We start from the raw sequence: 21,231 nt of genomic DNA on the forward strand, positions 1-21,231 counted from the left end.
GCACTACAAGCCCCGTGAGGAGTGACTGACTAAACTTGGGATTTGGGGGGAGGTAAAGGAGAAGGGAGGTTTTCAAAAGGACTTTCCTATGCAAAAGAGGACCTTTAGGACACTTAGGATTTGCCATTGTCAAGCTAAAGAGGTTTTTTTTTTTTCTTCTAGCAAAGCCTTAACCTTAAGACAGTAGAGAGTTTCCTGGAGGAATGTTCTATTTTGCCTGCCTTAAGTACTTGTCAGCGGGCTGCAGGTCATTAAGGAATTTAATTTTACTTTCCCTTCTGCCTTTGTTTCCAACAAAAGCAGGGGAGGGGAGGGTGACGTTAGGGCTCTAGGAAATTGCATCTATGGGTCTCTGGAAGTTAGGCAATTGGCAAGAATGCTTTTTCCCTTGGGGCGCCTGGGTGGCTCAGTCGTTAAGAGTCTGCCTTCAGCTCAGGTCTTGATCTCAAGATCCTGGATTGAGCTCAGCTCATTGAGCCCCGCATTGGGCTCCCTGCTCAGCGGGAAGCCTGATTCTCCCTCTACCACTCCCTCTGTCTGGGTTCCCTCTCTCGCAGTCTCTCTCTCTGTCAAATAAATAAATAAAAATCTTTTAAAAAAAGAAAAAAAAGAATGCTTTTTCCCTGTAAATCACTAAGATGTTGGTACACTGAGGAGACTCCCATCCTGCAAAACTGTGACTTCTCTAAGGTAACCATTTTGTTGTTGTTGTTGTTGTTGTTGTTGTTGTTTTTCTTCCTTCCCTTAGCGTTCCGACATTCCTGAGAAATGTCCCACAGATCCCACCTGGGGTGCAGGGGTGGGAGGTGGGGGAGGCCGTGAGCTTGCGCTTTGCCCTCAGCTCCCTTCTGCCCCCTCATCGGGCTGACTCCTGCTAACCGGACCATTGAAAAGAACCAAACTGCTTCCAGGTCAAAGAATTTAAGGAGCCTTCCCGAAAGTCCCGACCTGCCTTTGTTTTTCTCCACAGCCACGGGACCCGATGTGCTGGAGAGGTTTCTGCCGCAGCCAACAACAATATCTGTGGGGTCGGAGTAGCGTACAACTCCAAGGTCGCAGGTAAGCTTTCCCTGCCAAACAGCAGGTGTGGTGCGCCAGAGAGCCTCACACTCTGGTCTCCAGCCTTGAGGGGGAGAGGGGGAGCGCTGGCAAAAATGCCCACTGGAGCAGCAGACCTGGGACTAGTAGATTTTTTTCAAGATTTTTTTTATTTATTCGATGGAGAGCCAGAGGGAATACAAAGGGGACAGAGGGAGAGGGAGAAGCAGGCTTCCCGCTGAGCACAGAGCCTGATGCGGGGCTTGATCGCAGGATCCTGGGATCATGACCTGAGCCAAAGGCAGATGCCTAACGACTGAGCCACCCAGTTGCCCCTGGCACTAGTAGATTTAGCAAGTGGGGGCGGGGGGGGGCAGGGAGCCAGTTCTTTTAATCTATCTGACAATATCAATACACTGAGTTTTTTTCTTTTTATTCCAGTATGCTATAGATACAGAAAAGTGCATAGGTCAGGAGCACACAGTTCAGTGAATTTTCACAAACTGACCACATCCGCATAAACCATCAAGACACAAAACATCACCAGTATCCCAAAACCCTCCTCACATCCCCTCCCTGCTATTACTCATATACACAAGAATAAGCATGAGCCTGATTTCTCACAACAAATAGTGGTCATTGCCAACTTTTCAAATGGAATATGAATGGGATTGTACTGATGGTACTTTTGTGTCATTATCGATTACATTCTAATGAGACTCCAATAAAGCCTATAGAATATAAAAAATGTGTACAAATTATTGTACGCAGATTCAGAACTCACTTTTAAAAAAAAAGGGTTTTTTTACACAGTGCATCTCCTCTCTAAGGAAATATATTCTACCTAAAACCTGTGTATCAAGTTCCATGGGTAGGATATTTAACAATTTCACCTTTACTGGGGACTTTAGAAATGAGGATGGCAGAATCAGTAGACATTTAGAAACCAGCATCTCTCTCTGCAAAAAAGAGCGGGAGAGAGAATGAAAGGGTCCATACACTGTCAACATCCGGCTGGAGAATAGAGTGGCTCTTGGCATGGTCCACATTTTGCATCAAACTGGTTCTTAATTTATTCAAAGCTGAGTCACTCAAACTTGTTTTTCTTTTTTTACAACTCTCTTGATATTTTTTTCCTAGCAATTTAATGAAACCATAAACATACTTTGTGCTGACACTTGCATTTCCAGGGACCAAAATAAAGCCAGAACAACCTTTACAAACCCATCATTAACCTCTTCCAGAGCTGTTTGCTAAGACGCTTGCTGAAGCTGGGTGCTCAATTTCACAAAAGAATACATCTGGAGGGGCTGAAATGCGAAGGAGGGAAGCTTGCCCCTCCGGTTTCTGCTCTTTACTTTGTGTGCATTCAAAATGCAGGCATTAAAATGTCAGAAGCCATTATGAGCTCAGAAGAAAGAATAACACCCAGTTAATAATTTATAATGCAGGCTGGGACCTTGGGGATCTGAGGCGAGGTAGGTTCCCTATCCACAGGATAGAACTGGAGGCAACTGAAAAATTCACACCTGGAGGGGCACCTGGGTGGCTCAGTGGGTTAAGCCGCTGCCTTCGGCTCAGGTCATGATCTCAGGGTCCTGGGATCGAGTCCCGCATCGGGCTCTCTGCTCAGCAGGGAGCCTGCTTCCTCCTCTCTCTCTCTGCCTGCCTCTCTGCCTACTTGTGATCTCTGTCAAATAAATAAATAAAAATCTTTAAAAAAAAAATTCACACCTGGATTTCCCATTCACTGTGATTGCCTTAGAAATAATTTGGATCCCAAAGTGTAGTTTCAAAATAGCTTTGGAGCCCAAAGTAACTGGGTTTCTTTTGAACAAGGGATTCTTAGAACTATTGCCTGCAAAACTGAGTTAGGAGCAGCTCAAGGCGTTGGGAGAGTTTTCAGGGTCCCTTTCTCCATCCGCCTTCTAGCCTGTTCTCTCTTGTTATTTGTGCTCTGAAAATATCTGAGCAGTTCATCAAATGGTCCTATTTTCCCCGCTCTTTTTGTATGAATTCCCTAAAAAAGAAACATGAAACAAGGATTTGAGTGTGTTAACACAAGAAATAAGAGGGCCAACAAAATGGGTTTATTCAGGATGACACAGAATTGCAATTCAGGACTTTGCAAGATACAGCAAAACCACAGGCAAATCCCACAAAGCAGTGGAATGGAAAAGGAGGAAGTTGGGAAGAGTTGTTTTGAAGGAAAGTCCTAGGGAGAAAAGCAGGAGTTCGGGGTGATTTTCACTACTCCTTGGCTGATTTGCAGGGGTAGTGGATTTCTTTCTTTTTTTTTTTTTTTATAAACATATAATATATTTTTATCCCCAGGGGTACAGGTCTGTGAATCGCCCGGTTTACACACTTCACAGCACTCACCAAAGCACATACCCTCCCCAATGTCCATAATCCCACCCTCCTTCTTCCAACCCCCCTCCCCCCAGCAACCCTCAGTTTGTTTTGTGAGATAAAGAGTCACTTATGTTTTGTCTCCCTCCCAATCCCATCTTGTTTCATTTGGGTAGTGGATTTCTTAAAGGAGATACAATGTACATCTTTTCCAGCTGGTGCTAGAAATTATTGATTCTTTCCTGTTGACAGCTCTGCTGGGATCAGTTATTGACATTTCTCCCTATAATTGATATTGAGTGATATGGCTCCCCCTTCTGGACTCCCGATTCCATTTTAGTGAACTTTCCCTTTATTAATTTTCAGTAGCGCAAGGAGTTTCTTTGGGAGGTGATCTTGGGAAGCTGGGGGAGGAAAGACAGTTGAGGGAGGAGAGCCAGCAAAGAGTGTATAGATAAATCGGCTGCTCCTGTGGGCAAGTGGGGCTCTGAGGGACTGTGGGGACACCCCACAGAATTGCCCCCCACCAAGGTGAAGAGACTGAGGAGTTTATCCACCACCTCCCATCCCTCAATGATGGGGGGTGACTCCTGCTCCCTCATCACCCTATCCAGCTGCCAGGTCACATGGATGGAGCATAAATCCTGAGGCAGAGAATGCACCCTCGAAAAGACACCTGGAGAGGACAGCAGATGCAGGCAGGTGCAACCCCTGAACTCTGCCTCATCTGCTGACTGACTCCCAACCCCAAAGGCGAGTGAATGCAGTCTCCTACCTTAAAGACATGACCTGACCTGTGCTTTGTAGAACCCTAGCCTGCTCAGGTCTCATGGCAATGCTGAGGTTCCAGAAAATAGGCCAGAGCTGTTAGGAGGTGTGCCCAGCCACACAAAGGGTTTAAGCACAGGAGCCTCCTTTTCCACTGCAGTTTTGCTCCTCTGGAACTACTCATACTGATGCTAACTGTTCGAGGGGCCCAGAAGTCTAGTCCCCATCATCCTGTGCCTGTTAACGACATCCAGTGTCCTCTGGGCTTCTCTGGAACAGCACAAGAAATTCTTCATCCGGAAGCCCTAGACTGTTACTTAGGAACTACAAAAAATGTGGAATTTCAGCCTCCTAGACCTTACACGTTTAGGGGAAATGTTTTGCTCCTTCTGGCTGGCAATCCCAAAAGTTGTCTGGTTTTTATTATTCTAAAGGAACCATGCCTTTCCAGAGACTGTCCTTGCAGGTTTCTTAGGTAAGGGTGTCTAGAGCGCCACCTGGTGGCCAGACAAGATCATTGCTAGTCCCTGGCCGTTTCGAGGTGTTTGATACAAATAAGGAAGGAGATGCCTGAGGTGGGGTGGTCCAAGCCTTTCCTGCCTCTTGGCTCTCTCTTCAACCTGTCCTCAAACAAAAAGAGGCCTAAGTTAAGGTGCTGAAGAATCTTAGCCCAGGAAGAGAAAAGGGGAGATAAGATGGTAAAAGAGTCCCCTAAAGGAAAGAAGGAAGAAAATCACACAGCATCTTTTTGTCTGCCTGCTAGCTTGTTGGGTTTCTCTCTTATTCACAAACTTTGCTCACTTTTCCACTAGGGTTCCTGTCTTTTTCTTGCTGATTTGCATGTCTTCTTGGTATGTCCTCGATCTTAGCTCCTACTCAGTTATAATAGGCAGTGCAAACACCTCCCCCCAATCTTCACAGGAGGTCATTAGTCCACCTGAATTTCACCTTGGTATGTCATGGTGGCCAGGGACCCAGTTTTATTTTTCTCCAGTGTCCCAATACCAACCATTCGATAATCCTTCCTGTCCCTCTGATTTGTGGTGCCACCTTCACCATATATTAAGTTCCTATGCACACATGCTTAGTCCCTGGGTAAATATAATTTAGATAAAACCGCCTAGCAGGTATGAATTAGGAAGCATAGCCACTCTCCTACTGATGAGACTTTGTATCTGCTCTTCGCTCTGCCCAGAACACCTCCCCCATAGCTTTGCCTGGTCACACCTCGTCATCCTCTTCTCCAGTTTCCCATGACTTCCTCCAGCATGGCTTCCCACCTGCCTCCTCATCTGCACGTGATAAGGCATGAGGAGTTTTATTTTCATCCCAGCCCTAACCATTGTCAGTTATTGGACATATTAATGTGCGTGGTGATTTGACCAGTATCTTTCTCCCCATGAGGACAGGGGCCGGGTCTGTTTTCTCTCACCTCTGCCCCTAGAACAAGATCTGGGGCTCAGCGGATGCTCAAAGCCTATCTGCTGAGCACCAGAAAGCAAGAAAGGAGTAAAGATAAGGAAGGGTCAGTGATAAGCAGTAGAGATTCATCATCAGACGAGAGAATGGATGGGTGAATGGAGTCGTGGGATGAAGGGCTTAAGGATCGAAGGACCCAAAGCTGCCAGAATTTCTACCAGGAAGCAAACATTATCTCCTCTTCTACCAGAACCAACTCACCTTTGCTGATTCATCCCAATCAAATTAGGTCTCCAAGAAGACCTGGGCCTTCTTACACCCTCTCCCCACTTCCCTTCCTTCCAAGGGCACCACCAAAATTACTGAAAAGAGACAAAGGACTCCTCCACACCAACGCCCTAGCTCCAGGCTATCAAGCAGCAGGACCCTCCATCAACCATGTATCATTCAGGAGTCGCAAATGGAGTGTGTAAATTTCCAGGAGCTCATCTTTTCTGCTTATTCATCAGAACCTCAAAATCTTGTGCCCCAAAGATCCTTTAGTCCAAACACCCACTGATACTTGCATAAGGATAGCAACAAAATAGTACTACTACTACTAATAATAACAGTTATTCTTTCCACTGTGTCAAACACAATGCAAAACTCCTTACCCAACCCTTTATGTAATTTTATCATACATTATTATATATAATACATATAATATTACATATTATACATCTATGTTATATACTGCCATATTAATATATTATTTATTAACATTATACATTATAGTTATACATTAATATTAACATGTTATTTATTAATATATTATACATTAACATCCCTTTTTTACAAAAAACAAAATTGGGGCCCCACAGCTTGTAAGCTGTAGAATAATTGTGCAGCCCACACAGCCTGCTCCAGAAGTTCTGACCTTGGTCCCTACACTAAAATGCTTGAATAACTTCCCTTTTCCTGCCCTTCTGGGATAGCTTGGATCCAGCCTGGAGCCACATACCTGCAGTGACAAGAAACTCATTGCCTTCCAACATCGTCAGATCTGCCTTTGGATATGAGTGACTTTGAGAAATTTCCTCTAACATGAGCTCTCCCTTTGATTTCTGTTGTCTGTTGTCATGGACACAACTGTTACCACCTCTTTTAGATGACACAAGGCAGGGATGGAGGAAAGCTCCCATTAGTCTGGCTCCTAAAAAGTAAATGTTCTAAAACATGTGAACACATCCATTTGGCATGTCCAAAAATCTTAGTGCCATCATGAAGCTTTAATAACCTCAAAAATATGTATATTTGAGGTTTAATTATTTACATTCCTTATCCACTTACTTACTTTCATGAATTTTGAAGAAAAAGATTAATTTTAAGTTTTTGACTTTGAAAATGCCTTTATTCAGTAATGCTTTAGGAAAATATTTTAATTCTTTTCTTCCTTTTGATTTTTAAAGATTACTTATTTGAGAGAGAGAGAGAGAGCACATAAGGGGGAGGGACAGAAGGAGAGGGAGAAACAGACTCTCCACTGAGCAGGAAGCCCAATGAAGGAGGGTCTCAATCCCAGGACCCTGGGATCATGAACTGAGCTGAAGGCAGATGCTTAACTGACTGAGCCACCAAGGCGCCTCTCTTCCTTTTGATTTTTAAATCAGTGTTTGACATCGTCAATCAAAAATATTAAAATTCAAAATTTAGTGTCCAAAATTTGCAACCCCCCAAAATTTGTACAGCAAATATAAATAACAATGCCTTCAAAAGACGTTTCTTGAAATTTGTCAGGTTTGTACTTCTGAGAAGGCACGAAGGCTTGGGAGATGCTGTCTCTTGCTGTCAATCCCTTCCAGCACTCAACAGTTACTGCTGGGTGCCTACCATGTACTTGGTTCTGCTATGGGTGATGGGATACAGCTGTGAGGCCACCTACAGGACCCCTGTCCTCACACAGCTTAGAGTCTAAGAGAAGACACAGACAATCAGTGAAATCAGCACAGTAATATCAGATACTGATCACTGCTGAGACCAAACCAAAGCACGGTGGAAGAGAATAATCGGACTGAGGGAACGGGTAGAAATTTGAGGGTGGGAGCACCACAGTGGGCTTCTGCAGAGTTCTGCAGAGCAGCCCCAGGCTGAGGCCAAGCCAGGTGGCGTTGGCCTTACCTGCCAGCCTTGTTAAGTCAAAGCATCTATATTTTTGCCTTGAGCTTTGTGATGGGATCTCCTTTGTTCCACGATTCTGGAAAAGAGTTTGAAAATCATACTGTTGACCGTTACCAAAAATACCCTGAAATTTCGTGGCCACCAATGAATCGCCTCCACATATTTGGCCAACAGAACTCAAAACCTTTCCTGGGAGTTCCCATAATTTTATCTGAGTTTTAAAACAAACCAATAAAAATCGCATAGTAACACAATGATGAACATGTTTTCAGATCCTTATGTCAGCATGAATTCACTCCTCAGCCTGCAGACTTATATTCATGAGCATAAAAAGGGGTGATTAGCAACACTGAGGTTCGTGCAGATGCAGCATTTGCTGGTGTGGAGTACAAGTTCCCCTTTTATAATAAGGGCAGAGGTAGAAAGGATTTAACTCAAATCCCTGGGTCTTGCAGCTCTTAGAGAAGGAAGTCTCAGAGTCCCCACTGGTCAGTAGTGCGGTGATCAGACCCGCGTGGTGGGGGGATAGATATGTTTGATGTGCGCACTGTGTTTCCTGATGCCATTGAATCACACCAGCCAGGAGAGCACTTTCCAACTGTGAACACACTGAGTCCTAGCCCCCGGGGCTTCCCTCTCTCCCTTTGCCTCTCACCTTTACTCTTGTCTTCCCTTGTTCTCTCTTTCTTATCTGTCTCTGTCTTTGTCTCTCTCTCTGTGCCCCTCTGTAGCTCCTACAGCATCCAGGGGCAAAGGAGAGAGAAAACCCTTGGGTCAGCCTGAGCTTCTGTCTTGGCTACAAATGGTGCAGTCGCTTGCAAAAATGAATACTGTACCTCATTCAATTAATGCATGCCTCATTCCTCCCGAGCTTAACAAGATTAAAGGAATGTCGGGCGCCTGGCCCCAGAATATGAATGAGAACCTCCCTCCCAGTCTGTGGCTGCCCCTGTGTCCCTGGACGCTGAAACAGTCAGAAGATTAATGCACACTAGCTCTGCTGTTCTGTGCAACACAAAGGGAGCCAGGGAGGGCAAGAAGAGGAAAAGAGGCAGGGAGACAAAAGCTGCAAAGAGAGGGGGTAAAGGGCAGGATTGGATGCACCGTACTGGCTGGATGATGAAATGCAGTGTTGTCTTTGTTTGGCACGTGGGACAGTTCAGGTCTACTTCTGCAGGGTTGAATTTCTCTCACCTTCTGGTTGAAGCGAGCTGTTCGGTTCTGCTCATCTAGACAAGTCCAAGACTCATTTGGGTTTTCTTCTAGTGGGCAAGTGAAAATCAGCCTCTCTGCGATGTTTCCGTACCCAGAAAGTGGGCACGGCTTCTGGCCAAAAGAAGCTGCACTATTTGGTTTACTCTGTGATCAGCAGATCGCTATTTCTGAATACATTTTTAAAATAAATAAAATACAGGGAGGCCAAAATCAAAATGGGAGGTTTTAGGCTTCCTATCTCTTATAAAATGAACCATAAAACTTAGCCTTGAGGGGTGCCTGGGTGGCTGAGTCGGTTAAGCATCTGCCTTTAGCAGATTATGACCCCGGTGTCCTGGGATGGAACCCCGAGTCAGACTCTCTGCTCCTTCTCCCTCTCCCTCTGCTCGCCCCTCTCCCTGCTCTCACTCTCTCTCCTCTCTCACTTTGCCAAATAAATAAATAAAATCTGTTTTAAAAACACAAACCTTAGCTTCCAGAAAGTTCAAACCAAAAACTATGCTCCTTCTGTATGAGCTTCTCCCCATGGGAAAGGCTGTAAACTGATTATTGGACATGTGTTGGCAAGAATGGTGACCTGATTTATGGATAGAGAAAACCCATAAATGGAAAATCTTGGCATGTTATTATTTATTCTTCTGGCCTTGTCATTTCTGTTATAGAAAAAAAAATCAGCTAAAGTAATGATAACATACATCTACTCACCAAATATTTCTCAAGCTTAAAATAATGCTGATAACCTAGGACACAAGACACATGCTCGGTACTTGGAGATCTCACTGTCTAATGATGAATGTGTTGACCAGGAAGAGCTGTAAAGCAACCGGAAGTGTTTATTTGGGTCTTAGAGATTGCAATCAAGGAGACATGGAGTAAAATGACATCCAAACTGTGCTTCAAACTGCAAGCAGGGAGTATGGGCTTACACAGGCAAACCCCACAAGGTCCCGTAACTTCTTATGAAAGAATTATTTGTACTGACAGAGTTAAAGGAAATGTCTAAGGTTCGCTCTTCATCTAACACATGCTACATTATCTCCATTTCAATCCAGAGTAAAACGATGTTTTCCAGGAGGTGATTAAGGTGTAATCAACAAGTTATAATTGATAAGTCAAAAGTCCATGCAGTTCCCAAACTTGAAAGAGGAGATGGGCAGAGGCCTTGCTTCCTGGCATCCTCCCCATCCGATTTTGGATGCCTCTCTTAGCAGTGCTTCGTTAAAGTTGTAATCGCCTTCCACAAATGAAACTCACAAGCAAGCAATTATGCTAGAAGGTAGAAAGTGTGGTGCTGGAGGGGCTGGGGTTGGAGGATGCAAGGGGAGGAGGGGGACTGAACCCAGAATGACAGGCTGGGGATATGCCTACTGAGCACATGGGTTAGTCAGAGAAGAATGAGCATTGCGAGAAAGTGTATGCAAGCACATGGAGTCTGCTATGGGACACTGAGGAGGAAGGAGAGACCCTTGGAGAGGAGACAATTTTATGTCAATTTCACGGGCCCTGCAAGAACCTGGCTTGTCCTTATTTAAATGGGCTTGCATGCCATGTTGGAGAGTGAGGCTTGTGTTCTAGTGTCCTTTGGCCATGGTAAATATACTTAAGAGGTGTCAAGATCCAGGTTTTGACTGTGTAGAGCCCAGTCCCTTCACTTCATAACTCCCATGAGAAGAAAGACTTAGGGCAGCTGCTCTAACATTCTAGGGTCCTTACCACAAAAGAGAACTAGTATACGGTGCAGAGAACACTATGGTCCCCAACCGCAATATCTGGAGGGTAGTGATAGAGGGACCAAGTGCCCATCCCATTGGCTGCCGCTGTGCTAACCCTGGAGAGGCTTGTCAGGGATAGTCAGAGGGTGATGTGAACTATGGGTGCCCACCAGTGCACCCCCTTCTGCATCCCCATGTGCAGCTCAGGTTTACCCACACACAATCGTGGACCACAGGACTCCGCTCCTTTTTAACGTCTCAGCTACTTGTTGGAAGAGCACAAACTTTACATAGATGACATAGGAGAAAAAGAAAAGAAGAGGGGACTGTGTCATGCACCCCATTACTAATATATTTCAGAATGGTCCATTCTACATTTCTGTCCTCTGTAAAACCCCTTCTCAGCTACTGTGCAACTTGGAGTTCTCTTTTCCTGACTCCCCCGACTCTGTACTGTTCCTGCCCCTCTCTCTACCCCCAATCTGTAGGATTTACTCTGAAATATTTAATATCAATTGCATCCCCCCACTGTCCAGACAATGGGTGTATTTCTCCTCTGAAACTGCCCACCTACCTGTCCATACCCAATCGCTGAAAACAGCTTTCAGTTTCAAAACTGGGAAACACTTATCAAGGAACCTCTTTAATAAAGGTGGTCTCTCCCCATCAGAAATTCTAGTCGTTTGGGGGGTGGGGAACAATTTCTTCAAATAGTTACATAACCAAAGACATGGGCGGTGTCCCAAAAGGATCGAGTGAGATGATCTGTGCACCCTTCTTCATCCTCTGGAGGTGTAGCCCATCCAGCCTGAGGCTGGACTCAAGATGCCATAGCATCCCCCAGGACACCCGGGTGGCAGACCCTCCAACCATACCCAGGACCTGAGCCCTCATCATCACCCTCCTGCCCCACTGGGCGACCAAACGCGGTGTTTCCCTGCCCACATGGGGCCACAGGTATCCGGATGCTGGACCAGCCATTCATGACGGACATCATCGAGGCCTCGTCCATCAGCCACATGCCTCAGCTGATCGACATCTACAGTGCCAGCTGGGGCCCGACTGACAACGGGAAGACCGTGGACGGCCCCCGCGAGCTCACACTTCAGGCCATGGCCGACGGCGTCAACAAGGTAAGGACTTTGCTGTGGCCACCTGGCCCCTATCCTGGGGGGTAGGGTGGGGGACACTGAGGGTGGGAGGCATCCAGAGTAGGTGAGAGAATGAAGCAAGGGTCAGGGAAGGAATCAGAGGTGGGGCTGTCACTAGGACCTTGGAGAAATGGACCCCCAAACAGAGTTAGCAGTGAGAATTTATTGGAGGGGGCTCCTATAAAGGGCAAAGAGGAGAGGGCAAGAGGTTGCAGGGGGTGCCTTCAGACAGCAATGCTGGCCCAATTTGCATAAAGGAATGGGGAGGAAGGAGGGTCCTCCTGGGGGCCTATGCTGGCACCCCCACTGTGCCACAGGTCAGCTGGGAGCAGCCCCCAGGCAGTGGCATCTGGGTGTGGAAGGGACGGCTCTAGCACCCATGAGCCCCCAGTTTTTGAAGCTGCCCTTCCCTGAGATTAACCCCGGAACAGAGAGAGCCAAGGAGAAGAAACCAAGACAGAGCCTCCAAAGGGACTGTCTCCAGTCAGCTGCCCATGTGAGAGGAAAGAAGTTCCCTTCCTACCATCTCAGGGAAGGGTCATCTCCAACAAGACATGAGCCAGGCCCCGAGATCAGAATCTTCCGGGTTCGGGTCCCTTTTAGGACACTCAGTGTCTGGGTGTATCTGCAGATGACTTGACCTCCCTGCACTACTGCATTTTGCCTCTAAAATGGTGATAACCATTCATTTCTCCTGGGATCGTTGTAAGGTGTCAATGAGATAAATACGCCAGTGTTTGGCTCTGGAAATTTCCCCAGGAAGGGCTGGTGTTTCTCCAGGTCATTATGGATGTTTTGTCAATCTCCCCAAAACTTTGTGGCATAAAGCCCAGGGTTTTGCTAGTCTTGTGGGTCAAGAACTCAGACAGGGCACAGTGGGGATGGCTGGTCTCAGCTGCAAGAGTCCTGGGCCGCCAGAGGAAAGCTCCAGACTTGAATTGCCACACCGCTTTGTCTTCGAGAGCTCTTAGGATGGGCCGAGTTCCTCACATTGGCGCCGCAACACCAACCACTCAAGAGTACTTAGTCATTTTGTCTTAGTCTTGTCTTCAAGGTTGGACTTGCCATCAGGTAACAGTGTTGCCCTTTCCATGCTTTGAGTTTGCTTGTCTAATCAGCCATGGACATAGGAATCACATTTCCCAAGATTACCACATGTACGTGGAGTAAGAGTTGTCAGGTCCTAAGTGAAGGAAAGACAAGTATGTCACGTTTAGTGGATGGACTTTGGAAGTACATTTTAGGAACTTTTAGAAAGTTTTCTTCTTGGATTTTGACCGATCTCAAATGGATGGAATGGTTATAACCATGTTTGGATATATAAATTAGCACCATTATAAATGAACTACAAAATGCATTTGTTCTGTTTAAGTTATTTAAGGTCTATGTGAAAAATACATGAACTTATTACTTGTACACTTATATCACTAAGACAGGTGTGTGTACGAAACACCCCAAACTCAACAGTAGCTTGGAAAGGTAAAAATATTGAAGAAAATTTGAGTGGACAACTAAAGGCTATTTTGTTGTTGTTTTAAAGTGTTACAAAATGTCAACATTGTGTTTTGTTTTATTTTTAACTGTTGTCACTGTTAAATCCCACAACTTACTCATCTTATAACTGGAAACTTATACCATCTGACCTAGGTATGGTCACCCCAGTCCTCTTCACCCCTCAGGCCCCAGGCCCTGGTAACTCCCTGTTTCTATGAGTTTGACTTTTTTTAAGAGTCTACAGATAAGTGATACCATGAAGTTATTTGTTTTTCTCTGCCTGGTTAATTTCACTTAGCATAATGTCCTCTAGGTCTGTCCACATTGTCAGAAATGGTAGGACTTCCTTCTTTTTATGGCTGAGTGTGTGTGTGTATCTCGTATTTTCTTTATGCATTCATGCATTGATGGACAATTCGGTTGTTTCCATGTTTTGGCTGGTGTGAATAATGCTGCAGTGAAATTGGGGATGCAGATACGTAAAGACAGTAATTTCATTCCCTTCAGATTATCCCAGAAGTAGGACTGCTGAGTCATATGGTAGTTCTGTTTTTAACTCTTTGAGGAACCCGCACACTCTTTTCCTTGGTGGTTGCACCAATTGACATTCCCACCAACAGTGCACAGGGGTTCACTTTTCTCCACGTCCTCACCAACACTTATCTTTTGATAGTAGTGAAGCCAACTTTTTCAATACATTTCCTGAGGTCAGAGAATACGTTTTCCACACCAACTATCCTCAGAGAACATAATAAAAAAGAAATATTTCCAAGAGCTCTTAATTGGGGGAAAAAAATCCTCAGAAATTGGCCTCACACTTGAAAACATGATGGATCAGCTGTTCAATCAATAATTATGGAGTTAATATGTGAGTGACATTTGTTGGTTGAAAGATTAAAAGTCACATAGAAATCTGTAACTATAGTGAATGCCAGTGGTGCCCACCTACATCTCCTTTATCAGCCTTGGGGAGCACCCCCAAGAGATCAGCCTGCTTGCTCCCAGCAGGGATTACTCTGAAATGTCATTTATTACCTCAGAACCTCCAGTGAATCAGCCAAAGCTTAACTTAACTTGAGAACATGTTGTTTGGGGTTCCTTCATTGCCTATCTTGTTTCACTCCCTCCTTGGCAGATTTCCCCCTCAGTATTTGTTCTCAGTACACCTGGTAAGGCCAAGTCAGACTCTGCTTCCAGTGAACCCTCTCTGAGACATTATCTCATTGAGGTTCACTCTTTCCCTTGACTGACAGGAAGCTCAGAATCAAATCTGTGTCTAACAATGTAGGTTTTCATAAGCTAAGTTTTCTGCTATCCCATTTTCTCCCCCTCTCTCCACCAGCCATGGCCTCTAAAATCATTCCTTAGCTCTTATTCCCATGTCCTTTTTTGTGTTCCTATTGAATCCAAATCTATGAATACTGGGAAGTATACAATTTGTAAAAGAATTTATTAAATGAGTTCCATTTGATTCCATTAAATTTAGCTGTAAAAAGTCTAACTTTGGGATCCTCAAGTTGTTTCTTACTTCCACAATTCCTAGTTTTAATGGAGTAAACCATCTCACTGGACAAAAATCGACAGAGTCTGCACCCTAAACAATAATAAACAGTGAATCAAACAAAGTGCCACCCTTTAGAGCAGGGGTCCACCAACCTTGGTCCACAAGCCTGACCCAGAGCACTAGCTATCTTTGCAAATAGTTTTCTAAGCCGACCCATGCCTTTGTGTCTTTGCAAACACAGTTTCTCTTCCAATCAGGGCTGTCACAGTCTCCTCATGTAAGAAAGCACATGGGGCCTGGGATGATGGCATCATCCACAACCTCTCTTGTGGCCTGTCATCTCCATCTCCATCTTCTCTAGACAGCTAGCGTTGCATGGAAGGAGGTCTGCCTCTGTTGCAGGGACTTTTTTTTTTAAGAGTTGACATGAAATCAAAGAGCTGAGCTTGACAGCTGGGAGATCCCAGTTCTCACCTCAATCCCATCCTGTGTTGGCCATAGGAATTCACACTAGTCACTTAGGTTCTCCAAACCTCACTTTCTTCTTCAGTAAAATAGTCCATATCAGTGGTCTTCACTGTGCAGCCACTGAACCACCTGCAAGTTTGCGAGGGATACAGAGCTCAGCCCCATCTGCCCACCTGTTGTATCAGAGTCTGCATTTTAACAAGGTTGCACTTACGTTTGAGAGGTGCTTCTCTAAATGATTTCTAGAATATGTATCTCATAACCCCAAGATACTAAGACCACAAGATAATGTGGTTTTGAAAATCCCCCAATGATTAGGAAAGGACAGTAGAGGTGACTTGTTTTCTGGAAGTAATGGCACTGTGCATCTTCATCTGGGTGGTAAGGTGAAGGGAGTTGATGACCAAGCTGGATGCTCTGGTGTTTCTCTGAGCTGCAGGAGCAAGGGCTCAGGTGGCTCAGCTTAAGGGGTTTCTTATAGGGACACACGATGAGGGACAAGATCGATGGGATGGATTAGAGCAGGACCTCATCCAGGCTGGGACCAGACATATATTCTGGATCCAACATGGCTGCAGGATTCTGGCCACAGAGCATGTGGAGATCCCCATGGGAGCTCCCATGGGCACAGGGCTTGGCTGTTCTCTCGTGCCTGTCTCTCTTTGTGTGTCTCTCTCTGAATCCACTGTTTCTCTTCCTTGGGGCTTATGTTCATGTGCTACGTCTGCATAGACAGGACCCCCTCAGTAGCCTCGTTTGTCATAACCTGTCAGGCTCTACTCCGGCCTCCACCTCCCCCACCACTCCCATGCTTGAGGGGGAATCTTGGCCCCAAATTAGGGGAGATACTTCTCTCTCTGGTAGGTTCCCAAACTAACAAATGTAGGTCCTTTGGACACTTTAGAACTTGAAGGGTCAGAGGTCAGTCAGAAGGTTGCTAACAGAGCCCCTTTCTTTTCTGTTCTGGTAACATCAAGTGGCAGTTGTCACCATTGCACAGGCTTTGTAGAGCTCTGGAGGGGAAGTTTCCTCTGAACGGTTGAATTCTTTCAGAAGTCTCAATAGAAACATAACACCATGAGCTTCGCCTGTCCTATGGGTGGAATTCTTCTCCCCACCCCCCACCAAAATTCATATGTTGAAATCCTAACCCCCATCTCAGAATGTGACATGATTTGGAAATAGGGCCATTACAGTTGTAATTAATTAAGATGAGGTCATCCTGGAGCAGGGTGGTCCCCTAATCTGATATGACTAGTGTCTGTATTAAAAAGGTAATTTCAGACACAGACACACAGGAAGAACGCCCAGAGAACACAAAGGCAGAGATCAGGATGATGCCTCTACAAGGCAAGGAAGCCCCCAGCAGCTAGGAGAGAGTCTTGGAACAGATTCTCCCTCCCAGCCTTCTCCCTCCCTGCTGACACCTTGACTTTGACTTTCCAGAAAAGCTAGACAATCTATTTCTGTGGTCCACACCACCCACACTTTGTTACAGCACATCTAGAAAACCATACACCTTCCAGTCTTAGAATGGAGATTTGGCCAGACTCCCGCAGTGCAGAAACAGCATGGTCACTTTTTCAGTTATCCTTGATGTCACCTGGCTCCCTTTCGGATAGCTAAGACAGCCGAGCATTGATCCACTTACAACTTATTCATATCTGACACCTTGAGAAGCAGTCTTCCTTCGCTTTCTAACATCGTTCCTCAAAGGAGAAGCTTGCAACAATTCCTGTGTGCCGTCATCAGCATTCAGCCCATCTAAGAGCCACAAGGTCCCCTGACATTTGAAAGGCACAGTACCATTTACAGAGAGGGCTTACCAACAGGATGGGAGCAGGGGTAGGAGGAGGTGTTGCCGCCCCATTTCAGTGCCTCAATAAATTGGAGGTTTTAGGATGAAATTTTGATACACAAACAGCTTGTTTGGTTACTGTGTTGTTCACTGTGTGGCTGGAGAGAAAAGGTTGCATATCCCAGGACCCAGGACCAGGTGACTACCCTGGGGAACACTTGGCAGATGTCATCCTTCCCCAGCAGACAGGGATTTCCACTGAGAAGCATTTTTTGACACCCAAGGCCAAAAAGAGAGATATGTAAGTGACATCTGTCCTCGGTCTGAATTTACGATGCACATGGCATTCAATGCAGCAAATTCCCAAGTGGCTGCTGTCATTTCCCATGGACTTCTGAACTGCTCCCCACATCTCAAGTCTGGATATGTCTCTCTCCTCCATCTGTAGCCTCCCCTGCTGCAACTAGAAAGGCCCTTTCAAGTGTGATTGTTCTGGAAAGCATGCCAACTGCACCAAAACTTAAAGAGAAAAATTGTTATGACTTATCTTCAGATGACAGCGTGTAAATATTTTAGAAAGTGAAGTGAGTATGATGAAAAATACATGATTTCTCATTCGACTTTCCCCCAAGCTGTGGGAATGGTTCTTTCCTTGTTTCAAGGTGACATTTTTTTGGGGGGCAGAATTGTAGAATCTTGTACGTGTTGGTGTATTATACATGAGCAAAGAGCTCCTCTCAGTTATTTGGTCTACTCAAAAGGGAAGTCTGCCTCAGAAAGGTAGACTCCACCAAAACAAAGGAGGCAAATAATTACCTAGCTCACAAAGGTAGGTCTTGTGCTTGTCTTTGAATTTTAGCGTCTTGTGGGTACGTTTTGTTTGACAGACATAGCAATGATAGAGGAAGAGGAAAAGGAGGCTGAAGGACCTTTTGGGGGATGCACTGTTTGCCACAGATCCTACCACTCCAAATTATCTGACCTCTATTTCACACATAAACATCACCTACCTGGCTCCTTACAGATCTGAGTTTGCATTTCCTATATTTCTTCAGTGAGTGCTTAAATGAGGCAGCAAGGAGCAAAGAAGAGAAAAAGAAAGGAAATGTTTTCCCCTTTATTTGTTTTTTCCTTTTTATAGTCTACATGATGACCATACAATAAAAGCATTTTTCACATTTTATATGGGAAGTAGGTGATAGTCATAGACCCCTGAATTAGGAGATATCCAATAACTGACTTCTTTCTTAGTTTGGGATCCCATAAAAGCAGACCCCAAGACAAGAATTGAGTTCATGTAGTTGCTTTGGGAACTAAAGGGAGGACCAATAATGAAGGGGGAGGTATGACAGGGAAGAAAGGGGCCAATGAAGAGTGTGTCATCGAACCAGCTACCACTGGGAACAACTGGAGCTTAATTCCACTGGGAAACTGGAAAACCACGCAGAACAGGCACTGGAGTCATCCCTGCCAATGGCAAGGGAACTGGGGTAAAAGTCATGGTCAACCTAAATGGCACAGCACTCTTGGTCCAGGGGCAGGTGTGCAGAACAGGCTCTTGGGAAAAAAACCCTTCTACAAAGAGAGGCCTGTGCTGGCATTTGGAAATCCCCAGTGCACAGAAGGGCTAAGGAATGTGGGCTTATGCCCACTGCCACCTGCTACAATCTCCAGAGTGCAGTTTGACAAAACCTAATCCTGGGCTTAGAGTCCCCACTGTCTGGGTAATAAAGGACCAGTAGGGTGATGTGTTTACTGGTCAGAAAGATGCAGGCCTTGCAGAGACTGGTAGAGTAACAGAGCCCACGTGTTGGGGGACCACAGGGTCTCACATTGCCCTGACAACCAGAAGAGGCATTTAGACACTAGAGGGCCTTGAAAGTGACAGTTGATTCATGAACTTCTTTCCACACCTTGAGGAAGTACAGCTACCCAGGGCAACCTGTGGTACGTCTGTGGCTGCCTCTGATGGCTATATCCCAGCCTCTGATTAATCATGGTTCAGGGTTGCTACTGGAGGGAGCATCTCAGGAATATTTAAAGACAAGGCTACAGAAAGTCCTCTGAAGCACAAGTGAGACAGAGCTTTGATTGTTAATCAGGCAGTCCCTGGGGGATTGCACAGGACAGAAGCAAAGATCCTAGCTCTTTGGGCTGGAAAGTACAAAAGAGGGATCATTTGCAAAATGGTGGCTTGAAGGGCCCCATGCAGGCCAGGGAGATGGAGGGCTGCCCAGGGAGACAGTGATGAACTGGGCATTGGCGGAGCAAAGCCCTAGTGCAGCCGCTAAAATTTAATCAGAGCAGTGGGTCTGACATGGTGGAAGTGAGTGCAGGGGCCTCTGGCAGGCAATGGATGCCTCCTGCCAAGGAACTCTCAGGAACACTCCATGAGCCCTGATTTATGCTCTGAAACCAAGCAAAGGTTCACAGTTGGGCAGGAGCTGCCAAAGTGTGGAGTCTGCGACCCAGTCTCTGAAATGATGGTTGCAGTTACAGTCCCTCCATTCATTTGTGATAGAGAGAAATGGAAGGCTGGTTGGTGGCTTTTGGGTGATTCCTTTCAAGTACTGGCCAGCCTCAGAAGGGATGGTCAACCATGATGGTTTCCCATTTTTAGCACTGAAAGTCCCACTTCCCGGTCAAATCGCCAACACTCGGTCACTCCCCTGTGGCTTTATTCATGGTGGTGACTTACCTGAACCCAGAGAAAACCCCAATCAACTTGAGGGATTGACATGAATGTTAACCATTCACCAACTCCAGTGACATCAGAAAGGCTAATCATGGTGTGTTTGGATCCTTCTAGAAATGAGACAGAGTTGCATAAGAGACTTCCCTACAAAGCCTAGATGTGGCAAAACAGGTAGTAATTAGAGGCAACAATAGCAGGCACCATTAAACATGGCCTTGAGTAAAGGATTTAATCAGAATTAAAGGCAATGTATCACCCTCTGTTTGGCTTTTCTGGAACTTGTGACACCCCCAGGGCAGTCTTGAACTCCTGTGGAACCTGATGGGGACACAAAGCAGACTCCATGATCCAGGGGCAATTGCCCAGCTGCACTGTCCTGGTGGCCAGTTCACAGGAGCTCTCCAGGGGGACTGACCCCAGCTCCCCACAGGGAGAACCTGCTCATCAGCTCACACCTGGCTGGCTTTTCTCCCTTTCCCATTTCATGTTCCTCTTCCCCTAACACATGCTTCCTGAGATCATCCCTCCACAAACTAACTACTATTCCCTGGTCCTTGTCTCAGTGTCTGGTTTTGAGGAACATAAAATGGACCTAGCCCCTTTCTCCTATAGGTGTATCCAGTAGCTTTCTGAAAGTAAGCCTAGCTCCTTACAGGAGGATCCATTCACCCTTCGTCCCCATTTAATGACCTTTGTGCATTCACCACCACTTCCAGCACTGAGTACAGAAAAGAGTAGAAGTAATAAATCATGAACCCAACCCAATGGGAATATAATTCCCATTGTATTTTATGGGACATATACTGTATGGGAATATAATTAATCGCTTATATTGTGACAGAGAGGGACTCTCTAAGCATAAAAGCAAAGGGAAAATATTTACCAAAATATGTAATAAATATTACTACATATAACCTTTCAAAATTTCTGCAAGTCTGGTCATTGTTAAAACTCAGCAATGGATCCATGGGGATTCATTATAGTATCCACTCTACTTTCGTTGTGCTTAGCATTTTTCAGATGAAAAGGTTTTATTCATCCCCCAAAATAAAAAGCATTTCAGTAGGTGGATACGTTGTCAAAAGGAAGAATACACATTTCAGGAAAAATGAAAACAGCAGCTGCTCTAATATAATACAGATGGCTATTTGTGGCTTGGGATAAAAATTCCAGGAACTGCATCACAGAGATTTCTTTCAATGCTATATCTGCTAGAAGGCAAATGGAAGTGAATGTGATGAACTGTATCAGTCAGGAGAGGCTACATTAAGTTGTGGTAACAAAGAGCTCCAAAAGCTCAGAGGCTTCAAACCACAGGGGTTGATTTCTCATTCAGCTACACATCGCCATGGCCACTAGGGGGCTCTGCTTATCAGTTTCTCGGGGAACAGAGCTGACATCTGGGACATTGCTAGGCACTGTGCAGTGGGAAAGAGGGTGTTCTGCAGCCACTGGAACTA

General features: G+C 45.5%; 1 protein-coding gene across 1 annotated transcript in view; it reads left to right on the top strand.

The window, feature by feature from the left end:
• Positions 1-21,231, top strand: part of PCSK2 (proprotein convertase subtilisin/kexin type 2) — a 278,454-nt gene that overhangs the window by 218,929 nt on the left and 38,294 nt on the right. Inside the window, exons 7-8 of the mRNA XM_044263484.1 lie at positions 971-1,059; positions 11,619-11,794. Coding sequence (XP_044119419.1) covers positions 971-1,059; positions 11,619-11,794 — 265 coding nt within the window. The remainder of the gene's footprint in view (positions 1-970; positions 1,060-11,618; positions 11,795-21,231) is intronic.

Source organism: Neovison vison, chromosome 8, assembly GCF_020171115.1.
Source record: "Neovison vison isolate M4711 chromosome 8, ASM_NN_V1, whole genome shotgun sequence".
NCBI classification, from domain to species: Eukaryota; Metazoa; Chordata; class Mammalia; order Carnivora; family Mustelidae; genus Neogale; species Neogale vison.